This window comes from Rhipicephalus microplus, chromosome 7 (genome assembly GCF_043290135.1).
Source record: "Rhipicephalus microplus isolate Deutch F79 chromosome 7, USDA_Rmic, whole genome shotgun sequence".
Classification (NCBI taxonomy): domain Eukaryota; kingdom Metazoa; phylum Arthropoda; class Arachnida; order Ixodida; family Ixodidae; genus Rhipicephalus; species Rhipicephalus microplus.
The window spans coordinates 118,559,116-118,586,528 of record NC_134706.1 but is presented as its reverse complement, the minus strand read 5'-3'; the positions used below and the strand labels follow the sequence as shown (position 1 = coordinate 118,586,528).

The 27,413-nt window shown below is 44.7% G+C and overlaps 1 protein-coding gene across 1 annotated transcript in view; it reads left to right on the top strand.

Moving 5' to 3' along the window:
- The window catches only part of LOC119179504 (fatty acid synthase), a 190,165-nt gene that overhangs the window by 104,209 nt on the left and 58,543 nt on the right, over window positions 1-27,413 (top strand). Inside the window, exons 10-12 of the mRNA XM_037430591.2 lie at window positions 3,394-3,623; window positions 18,883-19,086; window positions 23,058-23,315. Coding sequence (XP_037286488.2) covers window positions 3,394-3,623; window positions 18,883-19,086; window positions 23,058-23,315 — 692 coding nt within the window. The remainder of the gene's footprint in view (window positions 1-3,393; window positions 3,624-18,882; window positions 19,087-23,057; window positions 23,316-27,413) is intronic.

Here is a 27,413-nt window from a genome sequence, read left to right as displayed (position 1 = left end):
CCAGTAGAAGCATCCAGCGTCGCATGCGAGCGACAGCCATCTATCGAAATGGTTTGTCTGGTCAAGCTGGCTAGCTAGTGGCAGGTGATCAGAATGAATTGTGAACTCGCGCCCCTAGATGTATTTATGAAAGCACTTTACCCAGAACACCACAGCCAGCACCTCCTGCTCGATATACGCGTAGCCCTTCTCGGCGCTGCTTAGCGAGCATGACGTGCATCCTATCGGTTTTTCTTGGCCGCAAGCAACTTGGAATGAAACTGCTCGAACCACATAAGGGGATGCAACGCAAACCAGACCTATTGTTTTTTTTTAGGGTCGTAGAACATAACAACTCATTCCTGAGGGAGCATTTTCCTGCTTTTGTGAAATGCCTTTTCAGTCTCCTGCGACTTTGCCCAAGGTTTCTCTTTTTGAAAAAGTTGATAAAGTCGCCTTAGCTCACATGAAAAGTTCAGTATGAGCCGTGAATTAAATGTCAACATGCCGAAATAAGCTTTCCCTTCCGTGCAATTTTTCCGCGTTGGAGTCCTAATTGCTTTCATCTTTTCAAAACAAGGGTGCACGCCTGTCTCATCATCTCATCAATGACGTGGCCCAGATGTCTCAAGGACCTTTACAAAAAACTTGCGCTTTCCGTGCCTTACATTTACACCATGCTTCTCAAAATTATGCAGCACTACTACTGATGCCAGACATTTGTTGTAGTAGGCACCTGCGATAACACGTCGTCAAGGTAACAAACTACGCCACTTAGTGCCTCGAGCAACTCGTCTATGATTTCTCAGAGTACTACTGCTGCACCGGGAATGCCATAAGGCATTCGAACATGTTGGAATAATCCCATGTGTATATTTAGAGTCAACAAGGGCCCCAAGTGAGAATGAAGCTCAGTTTGCTGGTACGTTGACGACGATTCCAAAATGGCTAATACTTTGCCTCCAGCTAGGACAGCGAATATGTCTTCAACAGTTGGCAGCGGGTACTGATCACGTTTAGCACAGGGATTTACTGTATCCTAATAGCCTCCCCAAAGGTGCGCTTTGTTTCATTGGTTTTCGACTACCAAAGGTTGTGGCCCAATCACTTTGCGTTAGAGGCATGAGTACCCCATCAGCTTGTAGGCTATCTAAGTCTTCTTTAACTCGCTCCCTTATGGCGTATGGTATGAGACGTGCCTTGCAGAACACTGGCAAGTTACTTTTTTTAATGAAAATTTCGTTAAAAGCCCTTTATCAGTCCTAGCCCAGGAGTCAAAACGCTGGCATACCTTTTCACAAAGTCGTCTGCCGTTAGCTCCGCTTGCACCGTGTGAATTCCATTAGAGTCGATGTCCTCGTTCTCGATACAATCGCGTCCAAGTAGCGCTGGCTTGTTTCCTGGCACCATAACTACTGGTAAAATCTTTCGCAGTCCGTTGTTCTTGACCGGAAGCTCGGCTTGCTCCTTCACTTTCAGTGGTGCTCCTCAGTAAGGTTTCAGCTTCCCCGTAGACTCTGTGAGAAACGGAGGATTCGCTAGCTGCTTCCATAGGTCTACTGATATCAGAGAAACAGCGGCTCCTGTCTCTACTTACATTTGCACACGCTTTCATCCGAGCAGAAGTGCTTCTTCATATGGCTGCTTCGCAAGGCCGTCGTGATGTACGGCGTAGAGCATCATCTCTTTATTTTCTTGCTGGTCGGCAACGGCATAATTTTTTTGCACCTGGTGTGCGTTGTCCGCATACTCGAACCAAGTGACCTAAGCGTTTGCAACTGTAGCACCTCGCATTCCGATAACAAGAAATAACGTTGTACTCTTGCCCGCAACGGTGACACGTGGTATTTGTTGCCTCGCATTGCTTGACTGGTTTGACCACAAATGTCGCTTTTCTGCCCAACTTCCTTGTCGCATGGATGTCAGCTTTCAAACAACAGCTAGGTGAAACCCTCTCGACTCCTGTTTCACGCCATTTTAACATTTTAGCCAAGTCGCAAGCAGGTTCACACGACCGCTCTTTTTTTAGTAGACCCGTTTGAAAGGTAGGTTTTCTCAGTCCAGCAATGAACTGGTCACGTAGTGCCTCGTCAAGAAATAGGCTGTACTTACATTTGGTGGCCATAGGCTTTAACGCAACTCCGAACGTCGCTACAGTCTCATTTTCTACTTGGTACCACCTGTTTCGTCTGAATCGTTCTGCGATTGTTGATTGATTGATATGAGCGGTTGAACGTCCCGAAACCACCCTATGATATGAGAGACGCCGTAGTGAAGGGCTCCAGAAATTTCGACCACCTGGGTTCTTTAACTTGCACCCAAATCTGAGCACACGGGAATCGTTCTACGATCATTCGGGTTGCAATCTCATTATGATCACTCAGTAGCCTGATCAGCTTTATGAGACTCTTTTCCGAAGAGGTCGCCAGCAGAAGCAAACCCTTGAACGTCTTGTACGTGTTCTTGCCAGTGGCCATTAAGAAGGCCGGCTTCTTAAGCTTCTCCTTTTGTACGTTGGAAACTTGGTGGTAGTGCTCAAATCTTTCCACGCATGAACCAAAGTCTTCATCACCGTCTTCCAGAAATGAGCATTCCCAAATCTTTGCCATGCAATGTGTGCGCTCTGCCCTGTCTCTGTCTTTCACGGGAGCCACCCCTTCGCAACGCAGATTCGTTTCTACTTCCTCATCGCCAGTTGTTGTAGCTTGGGAACAAAAAGGCAGCAGAGACGCGTTTTCTGGCGAACAGTTCAATCAGCACCTATCATCTTGCTTGGATGTCTTTTTTAAACAAATCAGAGTTTGGAGACGTTACATTCATTAAAATATTCATATTACTGTTATACTTCATGAACATGTAATCAAAATGCAGAGATTTTATGGTTCTTGCATCTTCTCTCCCCGATTTTTTTTTTTGCGTAGAAGGTCTTTTATGCTGTGTTTGAAAGATAATGACCATGTAGCAGCTCGATTGCCATGTCTTTTTTTTTTGCGCATATATGTGCCCGTCTGTATGCTTAGAGGAGGTCATTTCATTTATACATTGAGAAATGTATAAATGAAATGACTTACCCTCCCAGTACATTGCTCAGAGTAACAGCCCAACGTGTGACGCACTCTGTAGATTAAAATTAATCTTAGTAGGCACGCAGACATTTTTTGTACATTAGCCAGACACACCTAATTGGAACAAATTTTTGTCCAAGTCGTACGTTTAGCTTGCGTGCCACTTCGCCTACGCCAACATGCGGCCTTTCTCCGACATACATGATATAGTCGAAAACATTAGGTTGTGCGACTAATAGCTGTGCTGCACTGTAATGTTATTGATGTCCATTGTCCGGGAGAGTATAGTTCCATAAACATGGAATTTCCTATTGCTTTCAAGAATGCTAAACTATACATAATTCTCTAGGTCTCACGTGGGAAGAGGCAGAGCGGCGCTGTCCTCCTGACGTGTACCCTGCGTGCCACAACGCTGAAGATTTTGTGACAGTTGCCGGCACTGCCGAAGCGGTAGAAAAAATGGTCGAGCAGCTGCAAGCCGAGAACGTATTCGCCCGCAAGGTGGACAGCATGGGAGTTGCTTTTCACACAAAGCACGTCAACCACATCGGACCTATCTTCCATAGCACTCTTGAAAAGGTAATTGAATTACAAGAGCGCAGATAAAATAGCCCCGTAAGCTCATGCCTACGAAACTGGCTTAATATCTTGCTAGCATGTTTGTAACGAAAGTAACACAGTGCCTTTAAAAGCCATCACAACAACTTGAACTGCTTAAACGCATAGTGGGAAAAACATCTGGTCGAGCCGGCAAACAAAATAAACCAGAGTGCTCTGCTCCTTGGTGTTCACCGGCTCGGTCATTTTTTTTGTTGTTTATGTTATGCGCTGAACAAGTTGAAGTTAAAAACTCAACATGTCCGATCTCTTGCACTTCTGCCTTTCATAACAGATGCAAAAGGCTTTCATTACCCCACACAGCTCCTTGTACTTATTAAAAAGCCCGATATCTCTTCGATTCGCACAACAATTCTTTCTTATTTTCAGTATACTTAAACTAGGACTAGCCTTTTCAATGCTTCATTATATTTGAAAATTTACAGTTGGTTGTGTCACCTTTCAGCGTAGGTGTCATTGACAAGAGATATTCAGTAATTTTTTTCCTGATGACATCAGCATAAGACTTGAGCACGACGTAACATTTACTCGTGCTTTGTGACGACATCAATAGTTCCTCATGACATGACATTTGAACTAAACTTGGATACGTTAAATGCTGGAACACTATTTAGTGAGGCTAGTCTAGCTGTGCTATTCAAGGAATCAGGGCGTTAAATGGGATGTAATAGAGGAAAAAAACTTAGGAGGACAAGTGAGATTTCTACAGCACTGAAGAACGGACACTTCGTATGCTAGTGTGAATTATTCGAGAGAAAAAAAACATAGTGGTGCATTTTTTCAAACACAGAAATATTGCCTAAAACATAAAATATTACTCTAGCTTCAGTGAGAGGGAGACAACTATTGTAATTAGGTTTAACAAAAAGTACCAGTTGAAGGTTGTACAGGTCTACGCACCTATGACCATTTTGTTGAACACTTCTATGGTGATGTAGAATCAGTCATTAATCAAGTAAAGTCACACTATTCTAATCTGATGGGTGACTTTATTGCCACAGTAGGAAAGAAACAGGCTGGAGACCAAGCCATGAGGGAACATCGCATCGGCTCTAAAAGTGCAGAGGGGAGCCATTAGTAGAGTTCTCACGGCGTAATAATTTACTTATCTTTGATACCATCGTTAGAAAACGAGCTAACCGTAAAGGACGCGGTGAAGTGCTAATGGCAAAAAAGAATCAGCAGCGAGCCGTCTCAAGATAATCCATGAAATGGAGAGCCACGTTGCGATGTCACCTGGTTGAGATATATAGCGTGAAAAATGGCTTCACCTGCCCGAAAAGAATTCTTAGAAAATGCCCATGCATTTCTTGCACCGAGATAGGGTACCACTGCCGTGAGACATTCGTCTTCACTGATTTTTCCCATCGCTTTGAGGGGCGCTCAGCCAGCGAATGGTCTAGAGTGAGCAGCGAGCAGATGGGTGAGTGAGGCGCCAGCGTTCTCTGCTTAGCGTTGGCGTTTCACAGCGGCTTCTCTTGCACATATTTTCGGATGTCCATGAGAGGCGCCAAGCCAGTGAAATGTCGAAAGTGAGGCGTGGGCAAACGAGAGAGGGAGACAGGGAGAAGAGAGAGCAAGTGCTGAGAGAAGGAGCAGCCAAGCACTGCACGTAACTACCCTCTACAACTGTCTCGCTCCACATGCTCCGGTTGCTAGAGGCGTGGATAAGCGCACGCGCCCGCAGCTATTGGCATGAGAGAGGGGTAAGAGTGGCGAGGTAACACCTGCCGACGCGCGGACACCGCTGCGGACAACGCCGGATGCCTGACATATAGCCCAACTAAGTAATGCATTCGCAATAAAAAGAAGAATGCATCGTAAGAATGCCACAGCTCTAAAAAACAGCTCTAAAACAAGAGCGCGATTAAAAAAACGTACAAAGGTCCTCAAGGCAAGTTCCGCATCACAGAATTTGTGACTTGCAGTCATCGCAAATGGTACGGCTTCAACATGGTGACATGCACCAAATTTGAGGAGCGCGGTCTTCGAGAACAGTGCGAAGTGTCTGCTGGGACAACTTTGCAGTTGACTTCACCAAGACGATGAAGAACTCTGGAGGGTCCGAAGTTCCGAGATCATGTCTCTGAGCTCCCAAGTTTACGTATGAGAGTTTAAACCGAATCTAGGTCAACCGGTTCATATGTTAGAGCTCTGTGATGGGCGTTGTACAGGCGAGCATCTTGATTTTACTGCGATAAAATGCGAAAGTGCACAGGCTGGTGAACTGGTTCAAAATGCTTTACAAATACATCTGCATTTGGGGCAGTAATGCCCGGCAGAGTTGGTTGCAGCACGGTGTCAAGCATTGTGGTGACGTTGCGGCTGTGAATCAGACGAGAAAGAGCAAAGCTGGGAGTTTCGTGAAAATTCGTGTTGTAGGCAAATGTGATACACGAAAGCATTTCGTCTGAATTGTTCTGATCCTGGCGGCATATACTGAAATAATAGTTCTAAGTGTTTTGTTAAGGCGTTCGGTTAAACAGTTGGTTTGCGGGTGGTAGGCCGCTGCTGTTGCGTGTGTCGTACCGCTCAGCCACAGGATCAACGTCATTGCGGAGAGCAGCATGAAAGGCTGGAAGGTAAACAGTTTTCGTATGGTGAAAGTTGCCCTCGTAGAGGATGTTTTCGCTGCCAAATTTCTGCGTCCACATCATCCACTGGCGTGGATGTTGTGGACGACGTCCCTCAAGGTATTCAATCAGTGGTAAACGTTCTAGGTCTCCACATTGCTGCTCAGCCACGTGCAGTGATGCTATAATTGCAAGGCAGTTTCTCATCCTCGTCTTCTGCAGCGATCTTGACGGGCGTGGTGAGGACAGTCGGTATCGGTGTGTTTTTTTTTCTAAACTTGTAAACTATAGTTGCATAGAATTCCTGTAACCCAAGGCTCTAACTTGTGAGACGACTTGGACGATCTTTCAGACTCGCCAGCCAGCAGAGAGAGTGGTGGTCACTGACGTTTCGGAAGGGGCGTCCGTACGGGTATGGCCTGAATTTCGTAAGAACCCATTCAACCGCCAGGCATTCTTTTTCAGTCGTTGAGTAACTTTTTGCGCACAAGGCGACGGGTGGCTAGCGTAAACATTGACGCGTTCCACTCCATCATAATATTGCACGAGAATAGCTCCGAGGCCAAGTTTACTCGCATCAATGTAGACATCTGTGTCCGCTTCGTTGTCAAAATGGCCAAGGATCGGTGGCGTCTCTAGGCATTGTTGAAAGCTTCGGATGCGTACGTTTGTTCAGGACGCCAGATGAAGGTGAAATCGTCCTTTAATAGTTGTTGTAGACGGTAGCCGGTCGTGGGTGGTAGCAACTAGTAAATCAAACTAGTTGTTGCTGAGGTAAAGCGGGAATACAGGGCCTGCCCCCTCCTTTCTTTCCATTTGTGGCTGTCGAAGGCATCATGAAGCTGCCGATGGAACCCTTGTCAACTCATGAATGAAGCTTCGTGGTTCTCATACCACAACCTTGGCACGTCTACAAGGGAGATGCAGACGTTCTTCAACTTCGGATGATTTTCCCAGTTGTTGATGGTAGCGACCTGGTCGAATTGGTCGAGACAGTCTTCCACATATCCACCGACATCCCCGTGGAGGGAATTTGGAGTGTCAGGCGTTTCGATGACACTGAGTATGCCAGCGAAGGGGTGATGTAACGTTTGGCTGCCGCTGTGGCAAACTTTGGCCTCATGAAACTTGTCAAAAAAACGTAGTGAGAAGGTAGTCTTTGAAGGCGGCGGAATTTTCAGTGAAAACTATCAGCAGACCCTAGTGCAGTGGCATTCGTTTCTTTTTGTTCAGAATAACAGGCAAAGAATATCGCAATACCCAGCACCACCGCCAGTCTGTCGTGGGAGGAAACTATCAACACGAACTCGAAGCGAGTGGCTGCGTACTCTGCCACGAGAGCGACTAACCTCTACGCTCGCTTTTTCTGCCAGCAACGCAGCGTGGCAGTATATATATATAAATATATATATATATATATATATGTATATATATATATATATATATATATATATATATATATATATATATATATATATATATATATATATATTTTGCCATTATTGATGAATGAGCCACTGTGGCTCATACGCATTTTGGGGCGCGAAGAAGAAGAGAACATCTTCGTTGCGCTGATTCAAGTGAACTCCTGGCTGCAGGTCTTGTTTTGTTCGTGACATAACTGGTGGAAGTGCTGGGTACGTGTACTTCGGCTGTGTCGGCCATCGTGGAGACAGCTACATCTCCCAGAGCAAGAATGAGCGGCCGCCTGTGTGGGTTACCCCCTGAATTTGGTTCCTTGGCATCGACACCCAGAAACGTGGCAACTGCGATGACAAGCCAGGCGGTCCAAACCAGCGATGGCCATGATTCTCTTCTCGCCTATGTTTTTCACGTGCCACAGACACCACAGCCGTTCCATGGAGACATCTTCGAGGACGTTGATGACTGGCTAGACCACTTTGATCGGGTTGCCAGTATCAACGAATGGGACGATGTTCGCAAGCTGCGCCGAGTTTACTTCTACTTGGAGGATTCTGCGAAGACGTGGTACGAGAACCCCGAGGGCTCCTTTGCAACATAACAAAAGTTTACACGACAGCTCCGTGACGATTATCGCAACACCGAAAGGAAGCAGAGGGCTGAACAAGCCATATCCAGCAGAACCCAATGGCCGAACGAACGTGTATCCATGTTTGTCGAGGACATGCTTCGGCTCTTCAAGCGTGCGGACCCTGCCATGCCTGAGGAAAAGAAGGTGTGACGTTTAATGCGCGGAGTAAAAGAACAGCTTTTCGCTGGGCTCTCCCAGTTTATCAGTGAGGCAGCTACGATGGAACGTACGCTGCAGCAGCGGTCATCACAATACGAACGCCAGATTCCGGCCACCACATGCTCTATCGGCTCTGACAGCGAGAGACAGACCCTCGCAGACTTCATTCGAAGTATCGTTCGGGACGAATTGCGACAGCTGCAGGCAGTGGGATCCCATCCACCTGTGTCAGCCCTCGTGGATGTAATAAGACAAGAAGTCTGGCAGGCCGTCACACCCCTAGCCCCAATCGCACCGCCGATTCCCGAGGCCCCAGTCCTGACATACGCAGCGGCATTGCGATCCCCTGCGCCACCGACTACAGATACTGCTATGCGGCCAAGGTACCAGGCTATGCAGCCATTTCACGACACTGCTTCAAGCCCACCTCTCGGCTCAAGGTTTTCGAGCCCACCCACCTATCCGCCGTCTATCTCAAGACAAAGTGGTAGCAAGGCAAGCACGTGGCGCACCTCGGATAACCGTCCGCTCTGCTATCACTGTGGCGAAGCGGGTCACGTATACCGGAACTGTCAATACCGGCAACTAGGTCTCCGCGGCTTCCACCCTGATGCTCGATGCCCGCGCTACGGTGAGCGCCCCCGCGAAATTGAAGCCTATCTCACGGGCCAACGTACACCTTCGACTATTCGGCACCACCAGTCGAGATCACCATCACCTCGCCGGTCTATGTCACTTAGTTTGCTCTCATCGTCTTCCCCTCCTTTCAGGAGCCGGTCACTAAGTCCCCGCAGAGGACACTAGTAACGGCGACTTCTGGGGGCGACTTCTGGCGGCCCGGCGAACTGTAAAAGACCCTCCTTCGACGCAACGACCGGACGAGGGCGATTCCGGTTTTGCAGTGTTCTCCGACAGCAAAAAGATTGTTTCTGCCGAAATTGCCGTCTTCGTCGACAATCGTGCTCTTAACGCCCTCATCGACACCTTTGCCGACTATTCCGTAATGAGCGCCACACTGGCATCGGAACTGAGGAAGGTTATCGCGCCTTGGCAAGGACCTCAGTTGCACATGGCAGGTGGCCATCTGGTGACGCCTACTGGTATGTGCACGGCACGCATTCGAATACGTACGTCAACATTTGCGGGCTCTTTCTTCGTATTGCGCGTGTGCTCTCGGCCAGTCATTCTAGGAATGGACTTCCTTCGTTAATACGGCGCCGTCATTGACCTCCGTGAATTACTTGTGTCGTTCGAGGATCCTTTTTGCGCTGCAACTGACAGTACGCAATTCTGGAAAAGAACGCTCCGTGTTACCGACGATTCTGCCTCGAAGCAGCCTCTTTGTCAAAGTAGATTTGGGACAGGACTTGTCTGACGCGGTAATTGCAGATGCCAATTTGTCTCTCCTTATTTCACGACAAATTTGTGTTGCCCGAGGAATAATTCAGCCTAGCAATAGGCATGCTCACCTGCTGGTCACGAACTTCAGCGACGAATATCGCCACCTAACGAGACACACTGCCATTGCATATTGTGAAGAACTTGCCGATGCTGATGGTCCGTCTACGTTAGCTTCATTTTCATCGAATGGCCACCCTGACGAAGCCTTCGTGAGCACTCTCGACGTAAACGCGAGACTAGCTTCGGCTCAACGAGAAAGCCTTTTGCGTATACTCGGCTCATTTCAAGACTGCTTTGCCACTACGTCAAAGGTTAAACAGACACCACTTGCTCAACATCGTATCATCACGTAACCTACTGAGAGGCCCATACGGCAACATGCATATAGGGTGTCGCAAAAAGAGCAAGATACTATACGTGACTAAGTCCAGCATATGCTTCAAGACGACGTCAATCAGCCATCGACCAGTCCCTGGGCTTCGCCAGTTGTGCTAGTAAAGAAGAAGGATGGTACGTTGCGTTTTTGCGTTGATTACCGTAAACTGAACAAGGTCACCAAAAAGGACGTTTATTTTCTACCCCGGACCGATGACTCGTTGGACCGTATACGCAACGCTAAATATTTTTTCTCCATGGATTTGCGTAGCGGCTACTGGCAAATCGCAGTGGACGAGCGCGACCACGAAAAGACGGCGTTTATTACTGCCGACGGTCTGTACGAGTTTAAAGTAGCGACATAGTCGCGACATAGCGACATAGTCGACAAAGCCGACTATGTCGCTATGAACAACGACTTAGCAGCCTTTTATAGTGAATTTTCCTCAACTTACGATCAACAATCCACTGAATCTAATTGGGCTTTATTTAAATCCAAGATGCAGGACTTGATCAAACTTTACATTCCAACAATCACTATATGTGAAAGATCTCGTTCTCCCTGGTTTAATGTCAATATAAAACGTATGAAAAATAAGAAGAAACGACAGTTTCGTTCTGCCAGGCAATCGAACTCTCAACTAGCCTGGGACAAGTATAAAAGTACAGCCAAAGAATACATGGCATTATTGGCATTGGCAAAGAGAAACTTTTTTTCAACCACACTACCCAACATGCTTCGGGACAACCCACGCCGCTTTTGGAAAATAATGAAACCGGATGATAAAACTACACTTTCTCTTTGTGACAATTCTGGATCCCCTATTGCCGATTGTGACGTTCCATCTGTCTTGAACTCTGCATTTTGTTCCGTTTTTACTAACGAAGCTAGCGGAGAACTTCCTGAATATCCGCATTTTGCTTTTCCGCAAATGCCGAAGATTGAGTTCAGCTCAGAGGGAATCGTTAATGTAATCAATCAATTAAAAAATTCTTCATCATGTGGTATAGATGGCATCAATGCCAAAATTCTTAAAAATACTAAGCATATCTCTGGTTCCATACTATCAATCATTTTCCAACAGTCGCTCGATACAGGTGAAGTCCCATTGGACTGGAGAATTGGGAAGGTCATTCCGGTCTTCAAGAAGGGCGATCGTTTATCTGCAGGTAACTACCGCCCCATCTCGCTCACTAGTGTTTGTTCTAAGATCATGGAGCATGTCATCTTCTCTCATGTTGCCAGCTTTTTATCATCTGCAAGTTTTTTTCACCCAAACCAGCATGGCTTTCGTAAAGGTCACTCCTGTGAGACCCAACTAACATTATTCCTGCATGACATCCATCTCCACATAGATCGTAACATCCCAGTTGATACACTGTTTCTTGATTTCGAAAAAGCATTTGACAAGGTGCCTCACTCTCGTCTCCTACTAAAAGTCTCGCGTCTAAGCCTTCACCAGTATGTTTTCAACTGGATCAAAGCATTCTTAACAAACCGCAAACAATTTGTGCATGTTAATAACCTTTCTTCCAACCTCTCCCCAGTTCTGTCTGGCGTGCCCCAAGGTACCGTCCTCGGGCCTCTCCTATTCTTGATATATATTAACGACATTCCACTTTCTGTTCAATCTAATATTCGTCTTTTTGCCGACGATTGTGTCCTTTACCGTCCAATACATAACTCTACCGATGTTTCTTCCCTACAGCATGACCTCTTACGCATTCAACAGTGGTGTAACACTTGGCTGATGTCTCTGAATACGAATAAAACATTGCTCATTTCTTTCCATCGTCGCAGAAACTACGCGCCGGCTACTTACACCATCAACAACTGTCCTATAGCTGCTACTAACTCAATCAAATATCTAGGTGTCCATCTTACGAGCGACCTATCATGGGGTGACCACATAGATCACATAGCTTACTCCGCTAACCGTGCCCTTGGTTACGTACGCCGCAACATTTTCATGGCACCACCTTCCGTTAAACTACTCGCTTATATCACCATTGTCAGACCTAAACTTGAATATGCATCTGCCGTCTTTGACCCCCACCAAACAAATCATATTAAAATTCTGGAATCTGTCCAGAACCGAGCAGCCAGATTCATTGCTTCAGATTACTCCCGTTACTCCAGCATCTCCAACCTAAAAAACCAGTTAAAGCTTCCTACCCTCGCTTTTCGTCGTCATATTGCACGTTTGTGCCTTTTTCACAAATTCTTTCATTCAGCCACACGTGACAACCAGCTCATCCAACCAGTCCATCGAGGCCATCGCAGAAGTCATCCAAACGCTGTAATTCCGCCACGTGCTCACACCACATCATTTCAACAGTCATTCTTTTTGCGCACCGCCCGAGACTGGAATGACCTTCCGGAAGAGGCGGCTGTCATCCGGGATTCTGCGCGCTTCAGGAATGCCATACAAGCAGCAGACTCAACTGCATCTTAACCTTTACTTTTGATACCGCCTTTCATCGCCCACCCCTCATGTAAAGTTCCATACGGAACCTTTGAGGATATAATAAATAAAAAAAAAAAAAGTGTTGCCTTTCGTTCTATGTTCCGCGCCAGCTACTTTTCAAAGAATGATGGATATGGTTCTCATGGGGCTCAAATGGCAATCATGTTTTGTTTACCTCGATGACGTCGTGGTCTCTGCAGACACGTTTGAACAACACGTCCAAGGCCTTCATGCAGTTATCCAGGCAATTAGAACAGCGGGGTTGTCTCTCAAACCCGACAAATGTCATTTTGGATATGAAGAACTGAAGTTCCTTGGTCACGTTGTGAGCCATGCTGGCATCCACCCAGATCCCGAGAAAACCCGTGCTGTTGCTGCCTTTCCCGTGCCCACAAATAAGCGTGACCTATGCCGATTTCTGGGGCTCTGTGCGTATTACAGGCGCTTTGTCAAAAACTTTTCGAAGATTGCTGAACCCCTCAACAAGCTTACAAAAGACGGTGTCTCGTTTGTTTGGGATCCCGATCAGTGCCATGCGTTCGACACCCTCCGAAACCTCCTCCAGGCTCCGCCTGTACTAGGTCATTTTGACAAAAGCGCTGACACGGAATTACACACTGACGCCAGCAACGATGGACTAGGAGCAGTATTAGTTCAGTGGCGAAATGGCGTAGAGCGCGTGATCGCTTATGTGAGCAGAACGTTATCCCCAGCGGTGAAAAACTGTTCTGCAACCGAGAAGAAATGCCTCGCTGTTGTCTGGGCCACAACAAAGTTCCGCCCATACTTGTATGGCCGCCCATTCAGGGTAGTTAGCGACCACCATTCCCTTTGTTGGCTCGCGAATCTCAAAGATCCCTCAGGTTGTCTAGCACGATGGAGCCTTCGGCTACAAGATTTCGATGTCACCATCGTCCACAAATCTTGGCGGAAACACACCGACGCCGACTGTCTCTCACGTGCACCGGTCGAAAATGCCAACACTGACCTTGAAGACGACGACACTTTTCTTTCTGCCGTACCAGCAACCAGCTTAGCTGAGCAACAGCGTCACGACTCGGAGCTCATCCCGCTCATTGACTACCTGGAAGGACGCGATTCCCACCTTCCTCGAAGCTTTGCGCGCTCACTATCTTCCTTTTGTTTCCGTGATAGAGTGCTTTATAAAAAGAACTTTCATCCTACACAAGCTATGTATCTGCTTGTTGTGCCAACTACGCTTCGTGGTGACCTTTTACGTGCGTGTCATGATGAGCCATCATCCGGACACCTCGGCTATACGCGCACGCTGCAACGGATTCAACGCTCCTACTACTGGCCACGTCTCGCGAAGACTGTGAAGCACTACGTTCGCACATGTCGCGACTGTCAGCGACGTAAGATTCCACCTTTACGACCAGCGAGACTACTGCGCCCAATTGGCCCACCAAAGGCGCCCTTTCATCAGATTGGCATGGACTTGCTGGGGTCATTCCCCACGTCTTCGTCTGGAAACCGGTGGATTGTCGTCGCTACAGACTACTTGACGCGCTACAGTGAAACCAAGGCACTTCCAAAAGCCACCGCAGCCGATGTCGCCCAGTTTTTTGTTAACAGCATCGTCTTACGTCACGGTGCTCCAGCTGTCGTCATAACTGATCGTGGGACAGTTTTCCCCGCAGAGATCCTGCAGGAAGTCTCGCGATTAAGTGGCACGGAGCATCGTAAAACAACGTCTTACCACCCGCAAACAAATGGGCTGACTGAACGACTCAATAAGACAATTGCAGACATGCTGTCAATGTATGTGGACATCGATCACAAGAACTGGGACACCATACTTTCCTACGTAACTTTTGCGTATAACACTACTGTTCAAGAAAGTACCGGTTTCACACCTTTTCGCTTAGTCCACGGTCGCGACATCACGACGATGCTTGACGCCATGCTCCTGCCCGACAACTTAGGAATATACCACACGGATGCCGCCAAATTCGCGCAGTGCGCAGAAGAGGCCCGTCAACTTGCTCGTCATCGTATTCAACGTCACCAAACTGCAGACGCACACCGCTACAATCTTCGCCACCGTGAAGTTATTTTTAAGCCAGGCGATGAAGTCTGGGTGTGGACCCCTATCCAACAGCGTGAACGTGCAGAAAAGCTTCTTCGCCGCTACTTCGGCCCTTACAAGGTTGTGCGACCTCTCAGCGACGTCACTTACGAGGTTCTCCCAGAAGGCACTACGAGACGTTCCCGTTTCACCCCGCAAACTGAAGTTATTCACTTTTCACGTCTCAAAGCATACTTTTCGCGCTGTGAATCGCCAGTGAGTGACTGACTTTATTGGTAACTTTGCGTCTTTCTTTTTGTTTCGTCTTTTCCTTACTTTTTATCTATTTTTCTTATTTCTCATTTAACTTTTGTCCCCACAACCAACTACGTTATTCCGCCTTACGCCATTCATTTTGATCGCATGCTAATTTTCATCTAATTTTCTTTTTTTTTTGCCTTCATGTACAGCATCGAGACGATGCTTCTTGGGAGAGGGGGTAATGCCACCATTGATGAACGAGCCACTGTGGCTCATACGCGTTTTTGGGCGCGAAGAAGAAGAGAACTTCTTCGTTGCGCTGGTTCAAGTGAACTCCTGGCTGCAGGTCTTGTTTTGTTCGTGACAATATAGTCCAGTAGATCCTCCGTGAGCGGTCACAACGTGATTTATTTCGACGTTTTGGCCTAGAGTGTGGCCTTCATCAGGATTGAAGGTACAGTTTTTTGGTGCTCAGCTTTATACAATCTCAAATCAGAGGAAAAAAAGAAATGTATGAAAACTGATATGAAAGGCGATATATGGGCATATATAAATTCAAGTCACACGATTTGACGGGCGCCTGATACACGTGTAAAAAGATATTGTTTCTATGCGCGAGCATATGGCGAGCATGTTGTTTACAAATAAAATGTAAAACACATTAAAGATAAAGCGCATAACATGAAGGGTCCGACCGGTAATAGCAATGTCAAAAAAAGAAAAAAGAATAATAGAATAATAACATAGAAAAAACACTAGGAGCTATATAAAAGACGTTACGAAGCTGCTACGTAATCAACCGATACAGGCAATTTAGCTTGACTTGCTCAGCACGGTAGAGAACGGATGGACAGGGTACATGTTATACATGTATACATGTTATACAGATAGGCAACTGAGTTTTCCTACGTTTTCATTTAGACCAGATGCGACGGCGTCGAACGTATAGATGAGGAATGATTTGCGGGCTTCTGTATAATAATTTGTGCGGAAACCTGATTCGAGTATAGTGACCTGTAGATTTTCAAAAAAGTGGTCAGAAAGGTGCACGTGTCTTGAAATGTGCAAGGGGAGGGGGGAGGTGTCAGCATGAGATTTATAGTTGTTAAACGCAGTCTAAAAGGCCCTTCTGTATGACCAATGTACTGTATTTGCATAGCACACATACTATCATGTATATCACGTTCTCAAAGTCGCAGTCAAGATTGCCTCTGATTTAAAAAAAAAAGTTGGAACCAGTTCTGGTGGCTTGTTGGCATGTGCGTATGTATGGGCATACTTTGCATCGCGGTTTTCGGCAAAGACGGCACCCGATCGCATCAGGACTGTCTGTTTTCGACGATAATGATGATGAGAGTATGTTAGAAATATTTTTAGCTTTGCGATACGCTGCTTTAGGTGATTCGGTGAAAGTGATTCTTAAGAGTTCGCTTTGCATCAGAATATTGTGGTGCTTTCTTAGCACATTCGAAACAAGCGAAACTGAGGCAGAATGGGTAAAGACTAAGTTTGTCTGCGGTGGGGGAGTCGAGTTTTCAGCAGCGCACAACAGCGTTCTACGATTATGCATGCTGGCACGTTTTATTGCGTCATCAATTAATTGCGGCGGATATTCTTGTTTGACTAGAGCATCCTTTAGTGTTCTGCAATTTTTTTTTAAAACTCTGATTGCTCTGAGAAGATTCTTTTATGCCGTAAGGCCTGACTGTAAGGGATGCTAGTTTTGCGATGTTTCACGCGGTTACTGTCAAAGTACAAATACTGATGCCGGTCCGTAAGCTTCTTGTAGAGAGCAGTGGATAGTTTATCATTTACAACCTAAATGCTGACATCAGAAAACTAAGCGTAGATGTAGAATATGTGTGAGAAAATGATATTGATGGATGGACATCGTTAAAGTCAGATATGAAGGAAAGCAACTTCTGTTCACCATGCGGCCGATTAAGAAAAATGTCATGTATATAGAGTTTATAATAAAAAGGTTTCAGCTTGCGGGTTTGCAAAAATTCACTTTTCAGCTGGCCCATAACTATATTGCCGTAGTTGGGTCCGATACGCGTACCCATTGATGTGCCGCTAACCTGGACATAGTGTTGCCCTTCAAATTGAAGGGTATTTAGCTCTAAAATGAGCCTGAGCAATACTGCTAATCTGTTGCTGTCGATAATTTTATCCGGCGATCCTGCTTCATAGGACTTGGCGACTGCCGCTATTTCGTCTACATGCGGAATGTTCGTGTATAAAGCCGATACGTCTAGTGTGACCCAAAAAGAACTTTGAAGAGTAATCAGATCCATTATACCAGAAACAAAGCCGGTAGTGTTACTTACATAAGATGGAAGTGATGCTGGGTTACTACTAATCACAGAATCGACATGCTTGACAATTTTTTGTGACAGTACCTATACTTGAAATAATGGGAGGGCCGGGGTTGTTTATCTTGTGTATTTTAGGCAAAAGATAAAAACGACGGGGAACAGGACATAGTGGAATAAGGGAATGAATCGCATTGTCTGGCACCGTTTTGTTTTCTAGAAGATCTAGCAAACGGCTTTGGACAAGAGATTTAAATTGTTCAGTAGGATTTTGATCAAGACGCTTGTAAAAACTCGTGTCTGCTAGCTGTCCTTTGGCCTGTGCTTCGTAATCAGGCTTGTTCTTTACGACAACAGCCCCACTTTTGTCCGCAGGCTTGATGACGATGTCGCTGCGAGAGGACAAGGCATTTAGTGCTTTCATTTCACTGGTAGATAGGTTGCGGTGAAACGGTGTTGCTTTCGATACAACTGTAGTACATCTCGTCGTACAGCTTTGATATACATATCCAAGCATCTGTCTGGTTGTGAAGGAATTACCAACGTTTTCCAGGAGGTAATGCGCTTGTGGAATCATTTGTATTTTGCTGGTCTTGAAAAAGCTCGCGCAAGCGTAAGTTGCGCGCAAAATTATCCAAGTCTTTCGTTAAAATTCACTGTGTCTGCCTGTAGCAGGACGGAAATTGGGACCGCATGACAAAACAGTGCGCTTCTCAGCTGTTTGTACAATGTCCGAAACTTGTACTATATTGTTCTGCTTCTTGATGGATTGTTTGTCAATGGAAGGTGGCAAAAAAATATCGGGGTAAGCTTGTACTAATTTCGTTTGCAAAGGGACGGAATTGCTTGCATCTAAAATGTCTATCTAACATGTCTATCTAACATGCCTCAGCAAAATATAGATAGGTAGGATAAGATATTAAGAAATAATTCACTACAACTCACCCGAGTTACCCTTGATCATTATTGTTCTTCAAGCAAAAAAAATCTTGAACCAACAAAATCAAATTTCCGCAAATTTAGGCATGTTGTTTCATGATTCCGCCACACTAGAGGCATTCGCATATAAAAGGCGTCGTGAAATGCACGCATTTAAAATTAAGAAAATGTCGGGTGATGGTGTCTGTCTGGTGCCCCCTAGCCAGAACAATGCATGCCATCCCGTCCCTTTGCAAACGAATCTGGTACAAGCTTACCCCGATATTTCTTGACTATATATTTCTTGATCTACTTGACTTACGTTGGTTGATAAAGACAAATTAAGACTTATTTGGCCATTTTTATAAGGTATGTGTTCGTATACATCACTACGGGCAAGTAAAACAACACAAGGTCAAGGAATTGATTCTCAGTCATGGCAGCCGCATTTCCAAAGGAAGCAAAAATGCTTGAGCATCGCGTATAAAAAATTTAGTGCACGACAAAAAATTCCGCATGTTCAAAATTTTCGGAGCCGCCCCACCAATCACATCGTGCTTTTATGATGTTCAACTCTAAAAGTTCATATACTTCAGGTAACATAAAACGTCAGCTTTCAGACATTATTGACTCTTAGCCCATTCATTGAATATTTTGTGCTCGAGCAGATTATACCTCAACCAAAGCCACGCAGCAAGCGCTGGATCAGCACGTCGGCGCCTGAAAGCCGTTGGAAGGAACCTGGCGCCCTGCTATGCTCCGCTGAGTACCAAACAAACAACTTCGTAAGCCCAGTGCTGTTCTGCGAGGCCCTGAAGCATGTGCCTGAGGACGCTATCTTGCTGGAGATCGGACCACATTGCCTGTTGCAAGTGAGTGGTATGCCAGTGTCTACAGAGCTCAACTATGGTTTCAGGCCATACTCCTAGCTTCTGTTTCACTATTTCGGGCGCAGATATATAAGCCTTGGAAGATCATGCGCTCTGCTGTAGCTTGCTCCCCCCCTCCATTCTGTATGACATGACGAATGACTGAAAAACAAAGAAAACAAAGACTTCTGTTTAAGGCATTTTAAACCTATGCTCGTCATCAGGCGGATGCTGCTAATGCATGATTGTTTCGTGTGTGTACTTTCGGATGTTTCCGGTATCTTTTTTTTTTAATTTAGGCTTTCGATTCAATTTCAGGCTTGGAATAGCTATAAGCTATGAACCAGACTCACTAACAAAATGCTTCTCTGACGTCTGTTGCGTTGAATGTATAGTGTCACGTTGTCATGACGCTGAAGATGCCAACACTCGGATGGTTTAGGTGGAACATTTTTTCGGAGTAACGTGTGCCCGGGCAACGAAGTCTGATGCTATACAAGCAATACACGCTTCACATTGATAGCCGTCAACGAAGCATCGGCCGTCGATGATCTGATTTGTGGTGAGGTGCGTCGGCATATATACATCACTCATGTAACATTAAGGCTCGAGTGGTGGTACTCACGAGAACTCTCAATTAAACTTCAGTATTCGCCTCCTCCTTGTACTATTAACAAAATGAGTTCCAGCAGTTGCGAAGGTTCTTGCATGTTCCGCCACGTTCTGCGCCATGTGTGGCTAACAGTGTTGGCAATTGTAAGGAAAACACGTCAAAACAAAGCACTGTAGATACAAGTGGAAAGAAAATAGCATCACCACATGGATGTTGTGGGCTTATGCATATATACAGAAAACGCACAATCAACTGAGTAACTATGAGTGAATGGGCCCTTGGTGCACTAGCGAACGTCGAATGCCAGCTGGTATTTAGTTTCTTAGTGTTCATCGAATAATCACTTATCCCAGTGCCATGATGTGATGATTCTCGCTGAACTTCCGCACAAAGAGATATAGATGAAATGAGGAAAAGCACACAAATGTAGTGTCTTTGTTTTGAACTCACCCACAAGTGCTTGCCAGGGCTGATAATTTTCCTCCCAAAGGGCAATTATGAACTAGATTTCGGCACCACGTGTGCACTAATCAACAGCTTGTGAGAAGAGCTGTTAAGCCTACATTACTTGCAGGGGCGAAATAACAATACTCTCCTTCTATGGACCACTGGTTGTAGCGAAATATATGTTATATATGTGTAGTACATGAAAGCATAAACCTGAAAAAAACACTGATCAGGAAAAGAAGTTGGAATAAGCAGAAAGTTCTGGCGCCCAACTTCAAAAGCAAGTTTTAGATTAGAACACTCTGCGCAAGCGTGCATAAAAAAATGGTTGTTCAATATAACGTGTCAAGATGCTGTATCTCATTTCGGTAAAGTGAAGCAGGTGTATCACGAATGCAACCCGTGCCTGTCTTTTTGATCCGAAACACCTACACTAACTCTAGCACTTACGTGTAGCTGCTTCTGCCTATTATCTTGATCTCACTAAGGCGAGAATCACGTATATAAGCTATACAGTGCACAGATAAGTGTGCATTTTCTTTATCCTTTAAAGGAAATATGCTATATTTAACTATACCAGTCGGCGAGACAGTCAGCAAAAAGAGTGGTGTTCGAATATTTAAAAAAATCGGAAAAATACAAATAGATTAGCATTCCATTTGATTCGGTGCACCAATAAAATATAATATACCCAAACTACATAATAATCTTGGCATAAATTTCAAATAACCGGCACCATTTCCTTGGCATCCAAGTAAGAAAAAGTTGAAAGAGCAAAAAGCAATCTTTTTGTTGTGCTTATTTAAAAGTGTACAAATTTCAAGCTTGAACGGGACTGCAAACCTTTACTCGTAACTGGAGTGGAAAATTCTTGCTTTTAGACTTTATTCTAGCCTATACAAATGTGATCGCAGCCCACTACCATTATTTGAGTTTCATGGCGATGGTCATTGACCCGAAAAGCTGGTGACAAGGTACCTCTACTAATCCTCGATTTGGGGCTAGTTGGTGCATTGCGTCAAGAAAATATATCCACACAAAAAATAAAGAAACACAGGAAACAGAGTAGCAAATGGTGCTTGAAATACTGGAGTCATTTCACATTGCATGATGGGTGAGGAATGTGGCACTGCTATGTCTCTGACGTTGCGCAGGAAGGAAATATATTTCCTGCAATTTTTTTCAATTATGTTGAGTGAATGATATGCCAACATCAAATACAGTGATTGTACGTTAGGTTATTGTATTTTTACTATTTTTCTAAAAAAAGAACTGTTCCAGGAACATGCAACCACGTGTGTATATATACTAGCCTCTCACATTCCTAGATGAACAGTTGGTAGCCCAGTTGCTTTCCTGTCTTCTTCGTTTCCTGTGGATGAATTAGAGAAGGAACTTTTTATGTAATCCTGAGAAACGCGCCCAACGCGCCGTGGGCTTCTCCGGCGTTCATTTATTTTTTAGCTGAATATGATTTGTTCATACAAAGTACCACTTTGAAACTAATTTCACTTATTTTTTCATTATACAGCTTAAGAAGAATATACTGAAAACAGGTATTCGCTGCTGCCGTTTCTGCTAAACATGGGCTCACCTAAGCCTATGTAAATGTAGCACAAGCATTTTCTAGCGTGAGGATAAAAGTAATGTACAATTCGAAAGTTTCTGAATATATGTTTCACATAAACTATTACAGCAATATAGGCCTAGCCTAAAACTTGTCCCGTTTTTCAACTTTTGGAAAAGAATACTATTTACACTCGATTTGGTTGTCAGTATCACCATTCACTCAGTTCTAGGGGGAAAACAAGCGCATGACAACCGCTATTTCCTTTCGGGTATTATACGCTGAATTCGTTGCGGCTACAAAACCGTGGTCAGAATTTTCGTCCACCGCTTGCACAATTCGTTTACTTTTTAGGGCGAATTTTCAATTCAAAATTCTACGTTATAAATACTAGCGCTTTTTTTTTCATTATGGTCGACATATTCTCAACCATGAATACCAAGGGATGCTGATTGGTGGCAAATTGATGATACAGAAGTGATTAAGAGACCGAAGTCGAACTGCCAGTCAGTTTCTAGTACACTTCCTCAATTGTCACTCATAATTCTGTTCTTTTTGTTCTAAAATATTTGCGTAGTGATGCTAATTATTGTAATACAGGGAAAACGTGCTGGTCTAGTCGAACGTTGAAAGGCCTAAATTTCCGATAATGTGTCTACTAGCCCCTATAAAGATGTTTTGCAATGCCTACCTCTTTCTCTATAGATTAAAACTTTTCCATCTGACCTCATTTCACGGATCTCCCATCATAAATTTGCTTCAAATCAGTCATCACACGAAATGCATGTTTTCAAATTTTCTTTCGCGAGAGAGCTCAAATAAGGAAAGAGTGCTCATATATTGTCGTAGTGATGAATAGGTAGGTTTTACCCCCCTACTTCCTTGCAACATATCTGGGAAAAAGTTTGCTTCAGTCTTGTCGGAGTTACTGTTGTTCAAGTAATTTGATTTCTCCGAGCACATGCCTTAGAGTTCATTAGAGCATTTCCTTTTTTTTTTGTCTTACCACGAATCGTCACACGCTCGTGCACGGCTTCGGCTAACAGCAGCGTCAATTGGGAAATTCCTGCTTCTCCATAAAACGGCACGTGCTGTCCGAGCCTGTTTGATTAGATGCTGTTGATGGGACAAATAGACTCATGTGCCTCGCAGTTTACCCGGAAGAGAACGACTGGCATTTCTCTTCCCTCTACCCAATCTTGTGGTTGTCATGAATCACGCGTAGCGGTATTCTATATCTTTCATTTTTGAGCAAGTAGCATGAACTTTTGGCAGCGTTTTTTTACTGTGCTAATTCATGTCCATCTAAACTATTCCTTGCTGGGCGTGTGCTTGGACATTTTTCAGGCGATCCTGCGAAGAGCTGTAGGCCCTGATGCCAGCTGCGTGGGCCTCATGAAGCGCCATGTGGACAATGTGGAATATTTTCTGCGCTCGTTGGGAAAACTTCATATCCTTGGAGTGGAGATGGACTTGTCAGTGATGTACCCTCCAGTTCCGTGGCCCTTGCCCCGCGGTACCCCAAACATTGGTCACTTGGTTGGCTGGGACCATTCTCAAAGCTGGGATGTTGCACAATGGAAAGATTTTCCTTCGCCTGAACAGGTATCATCTATTTGTGTGCTTTACGAAGCAATAGAAAATAGTAATTTAAAATAAATTGAGTAATTGTTGCTCTGTGGGAAGAACTCTTTAGATAATAGGTTTCATCGTGGCCAAGTGTGGCTGTAGACTTTGTGACAGTGTGCCAGCTTCATGCCTGACTACAATACCAAACAACTTCACAACGTTCAAATTTCACGGGCTAATCATCTGCACAATCGCTTACATCGACAAAGTTTGCCCAATCACCTTACGTAATTTTTACAAATGTGTTAAAATTGACAGCCGTCCGTATGAAGCCTGCGTGCTTTGTATAGAGTGGTAATCTGGGTTGTAGCCAGAATTTTTTTCAGGGGCAGCGTAGATTGACTAAAGTTTCTGTATGCTAACGGGTGCGTTTGTAAGTGTGCGTGGATATACGCACGAGCAAAATGGAAAAGTTTCGGGAAGTTTGAGCCCCCCTCCCCGACCCTCACCCTGGCTAAGCCACGGGTGGTAATTCATCTACGAAATACAAGAGCACTGGCAAGCTTTTTTTATAAAACGGCAATAATATAGATAACATTTTTGTGAACAGGTTATTCCGAAAATGAAATTAAATTTCAGCACTCCTGCAAACCTGATGTGTGTGCAGTAAGATACTTCAATAGCGAAAACTCATTCCATAAGTCCGATGGCATTCCGTTTTTCATAGTGGTTTTCTTGAATATTTTCTCTCTTTAAAGACAAACAAATATTTTAAACCAAGTTGCACCAAAATGACAGAGCTACCTGATGCCACAAAACATTGTTTAAAACATCTGGATAAAGCTGTGTATAGACCGCCTTCGTGGCTTGTCCAACACTCCTAACGCACTAAGTGATGGCAGAGACTTGACCTCGTTTAACAAGATAGATTGAAGCATACGGTCGTAATGTGCTGTTACAAAAGTATAGAAATTGACTGTTGTTCATAAGGGTTTACGTGGTGCACTGAGCCCCATAAATCGGTAGTAGTACGTGTTGGCGCTCTCACTAAACAACAGATTCGAAATGGCACCATGTTAGGGCCAGCTTCCAACGTGCTTGGTTGTGGAACTTTTTGTTGCCACGATAATGGCTATACGGCAGTGACCTAGCAAAATGTTTTCCAGGCCTACCTGGTTCATTTATTCTTGTAAAAATCTTGTGCGAAGCAACACAAGCAAAGACGAAGAACAAGTGACCGACAATGTATATATTTATTTTTCCTGGTAGAGCGTTCAAAAAAAAAGAATGTTAAGCTTTTTAATAATAGAAGCTTTATATGAACCTGTTGCTTCTTAAGTCTATACATTTTGCACTCGTAAACTGTGGCTACACAGCTTGCAAATGCCCTGACGAGCTCAGAAGGTCTGCGCTTTGCACAACAGTTTTTCTGTGAGTATTTACTTCTGGTCACTGCATATGGCTCCAAAGGCTTGATTGGGTGAGAACTTAAGTGAAGATAGCATCGTAAAAGCTTGAAAAATACTCAAAAGTGATATGGATGTTTCTTTCTGTATAGGTAATTTTCCACCAGCAAAACACTTAGATCACTTCTTCCACACTAAATATAAAACAACATGGTTGCCGAAGGCCGCCGTTCTAGGGAAAAGTTCAAGAATTTCATGATTGCTAAAGAATTAAAAAAATCACATTGAACATACACTCTATAGACTGCAGAATGTACCACAGCCGTAAAACGACCAAGTTACTCTTCAGAGTGTTCTCTCACTCTCGTAAAGCATCCAATAGAGTGAAAATAATTTTCGCTCTGTATGAAATGAGATAATGAAACTGCTTTTTATTGTACCTCTTTTTGAGCACATGTGTGCACATATACTCTTGAGGCATGAGAGAGCAAAACGTGGTTATACTCCTGCTTCTGGTTACATTTGGATGCGTCGGCACATCGCGAGTGATTAGCACTACTTATTAAACACACATGTAAGCAGTGAGACATACTGCATTTGCTTGTTCAGGCGGTAGAGAAGATTAATATGTACGCAGTGAGAGGTATCGCATTTGCTTGTTGAGGCGGTAAAGAAGATTAACATGTACGCAGTGAGACGTACTGCATTTGCTTGTTGAGACAATACAGAAGATTAACATGTACGCAGTGAGATGTAGTGCATTTGCTTGTTGAGGCGGTAGAGGTGATTACCATGTACGCAGTGAGGCGTACTACATTTGCTTGTTGAGGCGGTAGAGAAGATTAACTTGTACGCAGTGAGACGTACTGCATTTTCTTGTTGAGGTGGTAGAGGTGACTACCATGTACGCAGTGAGGCGTACTGAATTTGCTTGTTGATGCGGTAGTGAAGATTAACATGTACGCAGTGAGACGTACTGCATTTGCTTGTTGAGGCGATCGAGAAGATTAACGTATACGCAGTGAGACGTACTGCATTTGCTTGTTCAGGCGGTAGAGAAGAATAACACTTACGCAGTGAGACGTATTGCATTTGCTTGTTGAGGTGGTAAAGAAGATTAACATGTACGCAGTGAGACGTACTGCATTTGCTTGTTGAGGCGGTAGAGGTGATTACCATGTACGCAGTGAGACGTACTGCATTTGCCTGTTGAGGTGGTAGAGAAGATTAACATGTACGCATTGAAACGTGCTTCATTTGCTTGTTGAGGTGGTAGACCTGATTAACAAAGAGAACAGCTTTTGCCGCGCGTGCCAGTGAATTTCAGCACACTGTAAAGCACTTGGAGCTCTTAATATCCGTGCTTTTAGCTTCGGACCTGCGTAGTGAAATAAGCGAATACTATCTTATAGAATTGGTCAAGATTGAAGCTCGACGCAAACAGCGATGCCATTCTTCTTATATAATATTGATAATTATTGCTACCACCATCGCACACGCGGTATGCTGCCGTAAGCCTAGCGTACGCTATGGCTACAGTAAAGCATTTCAATTTCAGCCATAGAAGGTGAACAAGACCGTGAACAAGAAAGGCCGAAAATATGTCAAAAGGGGAAAAGATCTAAAACACTTCAGAGGCGCGTTGTACACTTCAGAGGCGCGTTGTTTCGTACGCAGAAATGATTACCCACTTCACGAGTCAGTGCAAATGCCGCTCATATATTATCAGTCACGCAATTTTTTTATTTTTTCCACTCTAAAGTACGTGTCGGATAGACGTTATGATCTCACGAAGCGCAAAACAAACACAATAAGTACGTTAGATACAGTACGCCTGGTTTTGAGAGGCGCAAAACCACCGAAATCTGCACTTCAAAACAAGAAAATGCAGTCAAAGCACAAACATTTCTTATGACATGAGAAATTATAAACTGGTGTACCGTCTTTCAGTGTGCTGTTGTGGTTACCGTGTCAGGCTCGCTATGTGCAGTATGTACTGAAGTCGAAGTTTAGAGGTCCTTCCGAATTCTTTATAACCCTTTTTTGTCTTAATTATTTAGACATCCTTTTTATTTAGCCATTCTTGCGAACAACGTACAAGAAAATTTGTCAAAAATAATTAAACAGCCCGATATCCACCCAAGTTCCGCTATTGTTTTTCATGAGGCGCACTGTTATTCTCCTCGGTAGGGTAATGATACTCTACTACGTGTAGCGTTGTGTTACTCTGTTGAGGAGGAGTGCTCGGCCCGTTCTAGGGGAGTCACTGCACTCTGCCTCAACAAGAGGGGAAGTACTCTGCAAAAGAGAGTGAAATTTAGAACAAGAAAGTACTCTCCCAAAGACAGCGCCCAGCACTCTCTTTGTTTTACAGCAAAAGCTGTTATGAGGTCAAAACTTGGGTCACCCACAGTTGCATGTTGTCCGTCACCGCCGCCGGGGTCCGTAACCACATCGCGCGAAATTAGAAAAAATACCTGGCGCCAACGACCCAGTGGTGCTTGAACTCGGGTCCGCTCGGTGCAAGTCAAATATTCTACCACTTAGTTACGCCGGTGCTTGTAACTTGTTGTCAAACTTGCAATAAGCTGACATGACCTAGCACCGATGGCACAGTGGGGCTGAAAGCCGGGTTCGTTTGGTGCCGGCCAGTATTCTACTACTGAGCTACTCCGTTTCTTGTGGCTTGTTGTCGAACTTGCCTTAAGCAGGCTTGATGGGGGTAAGC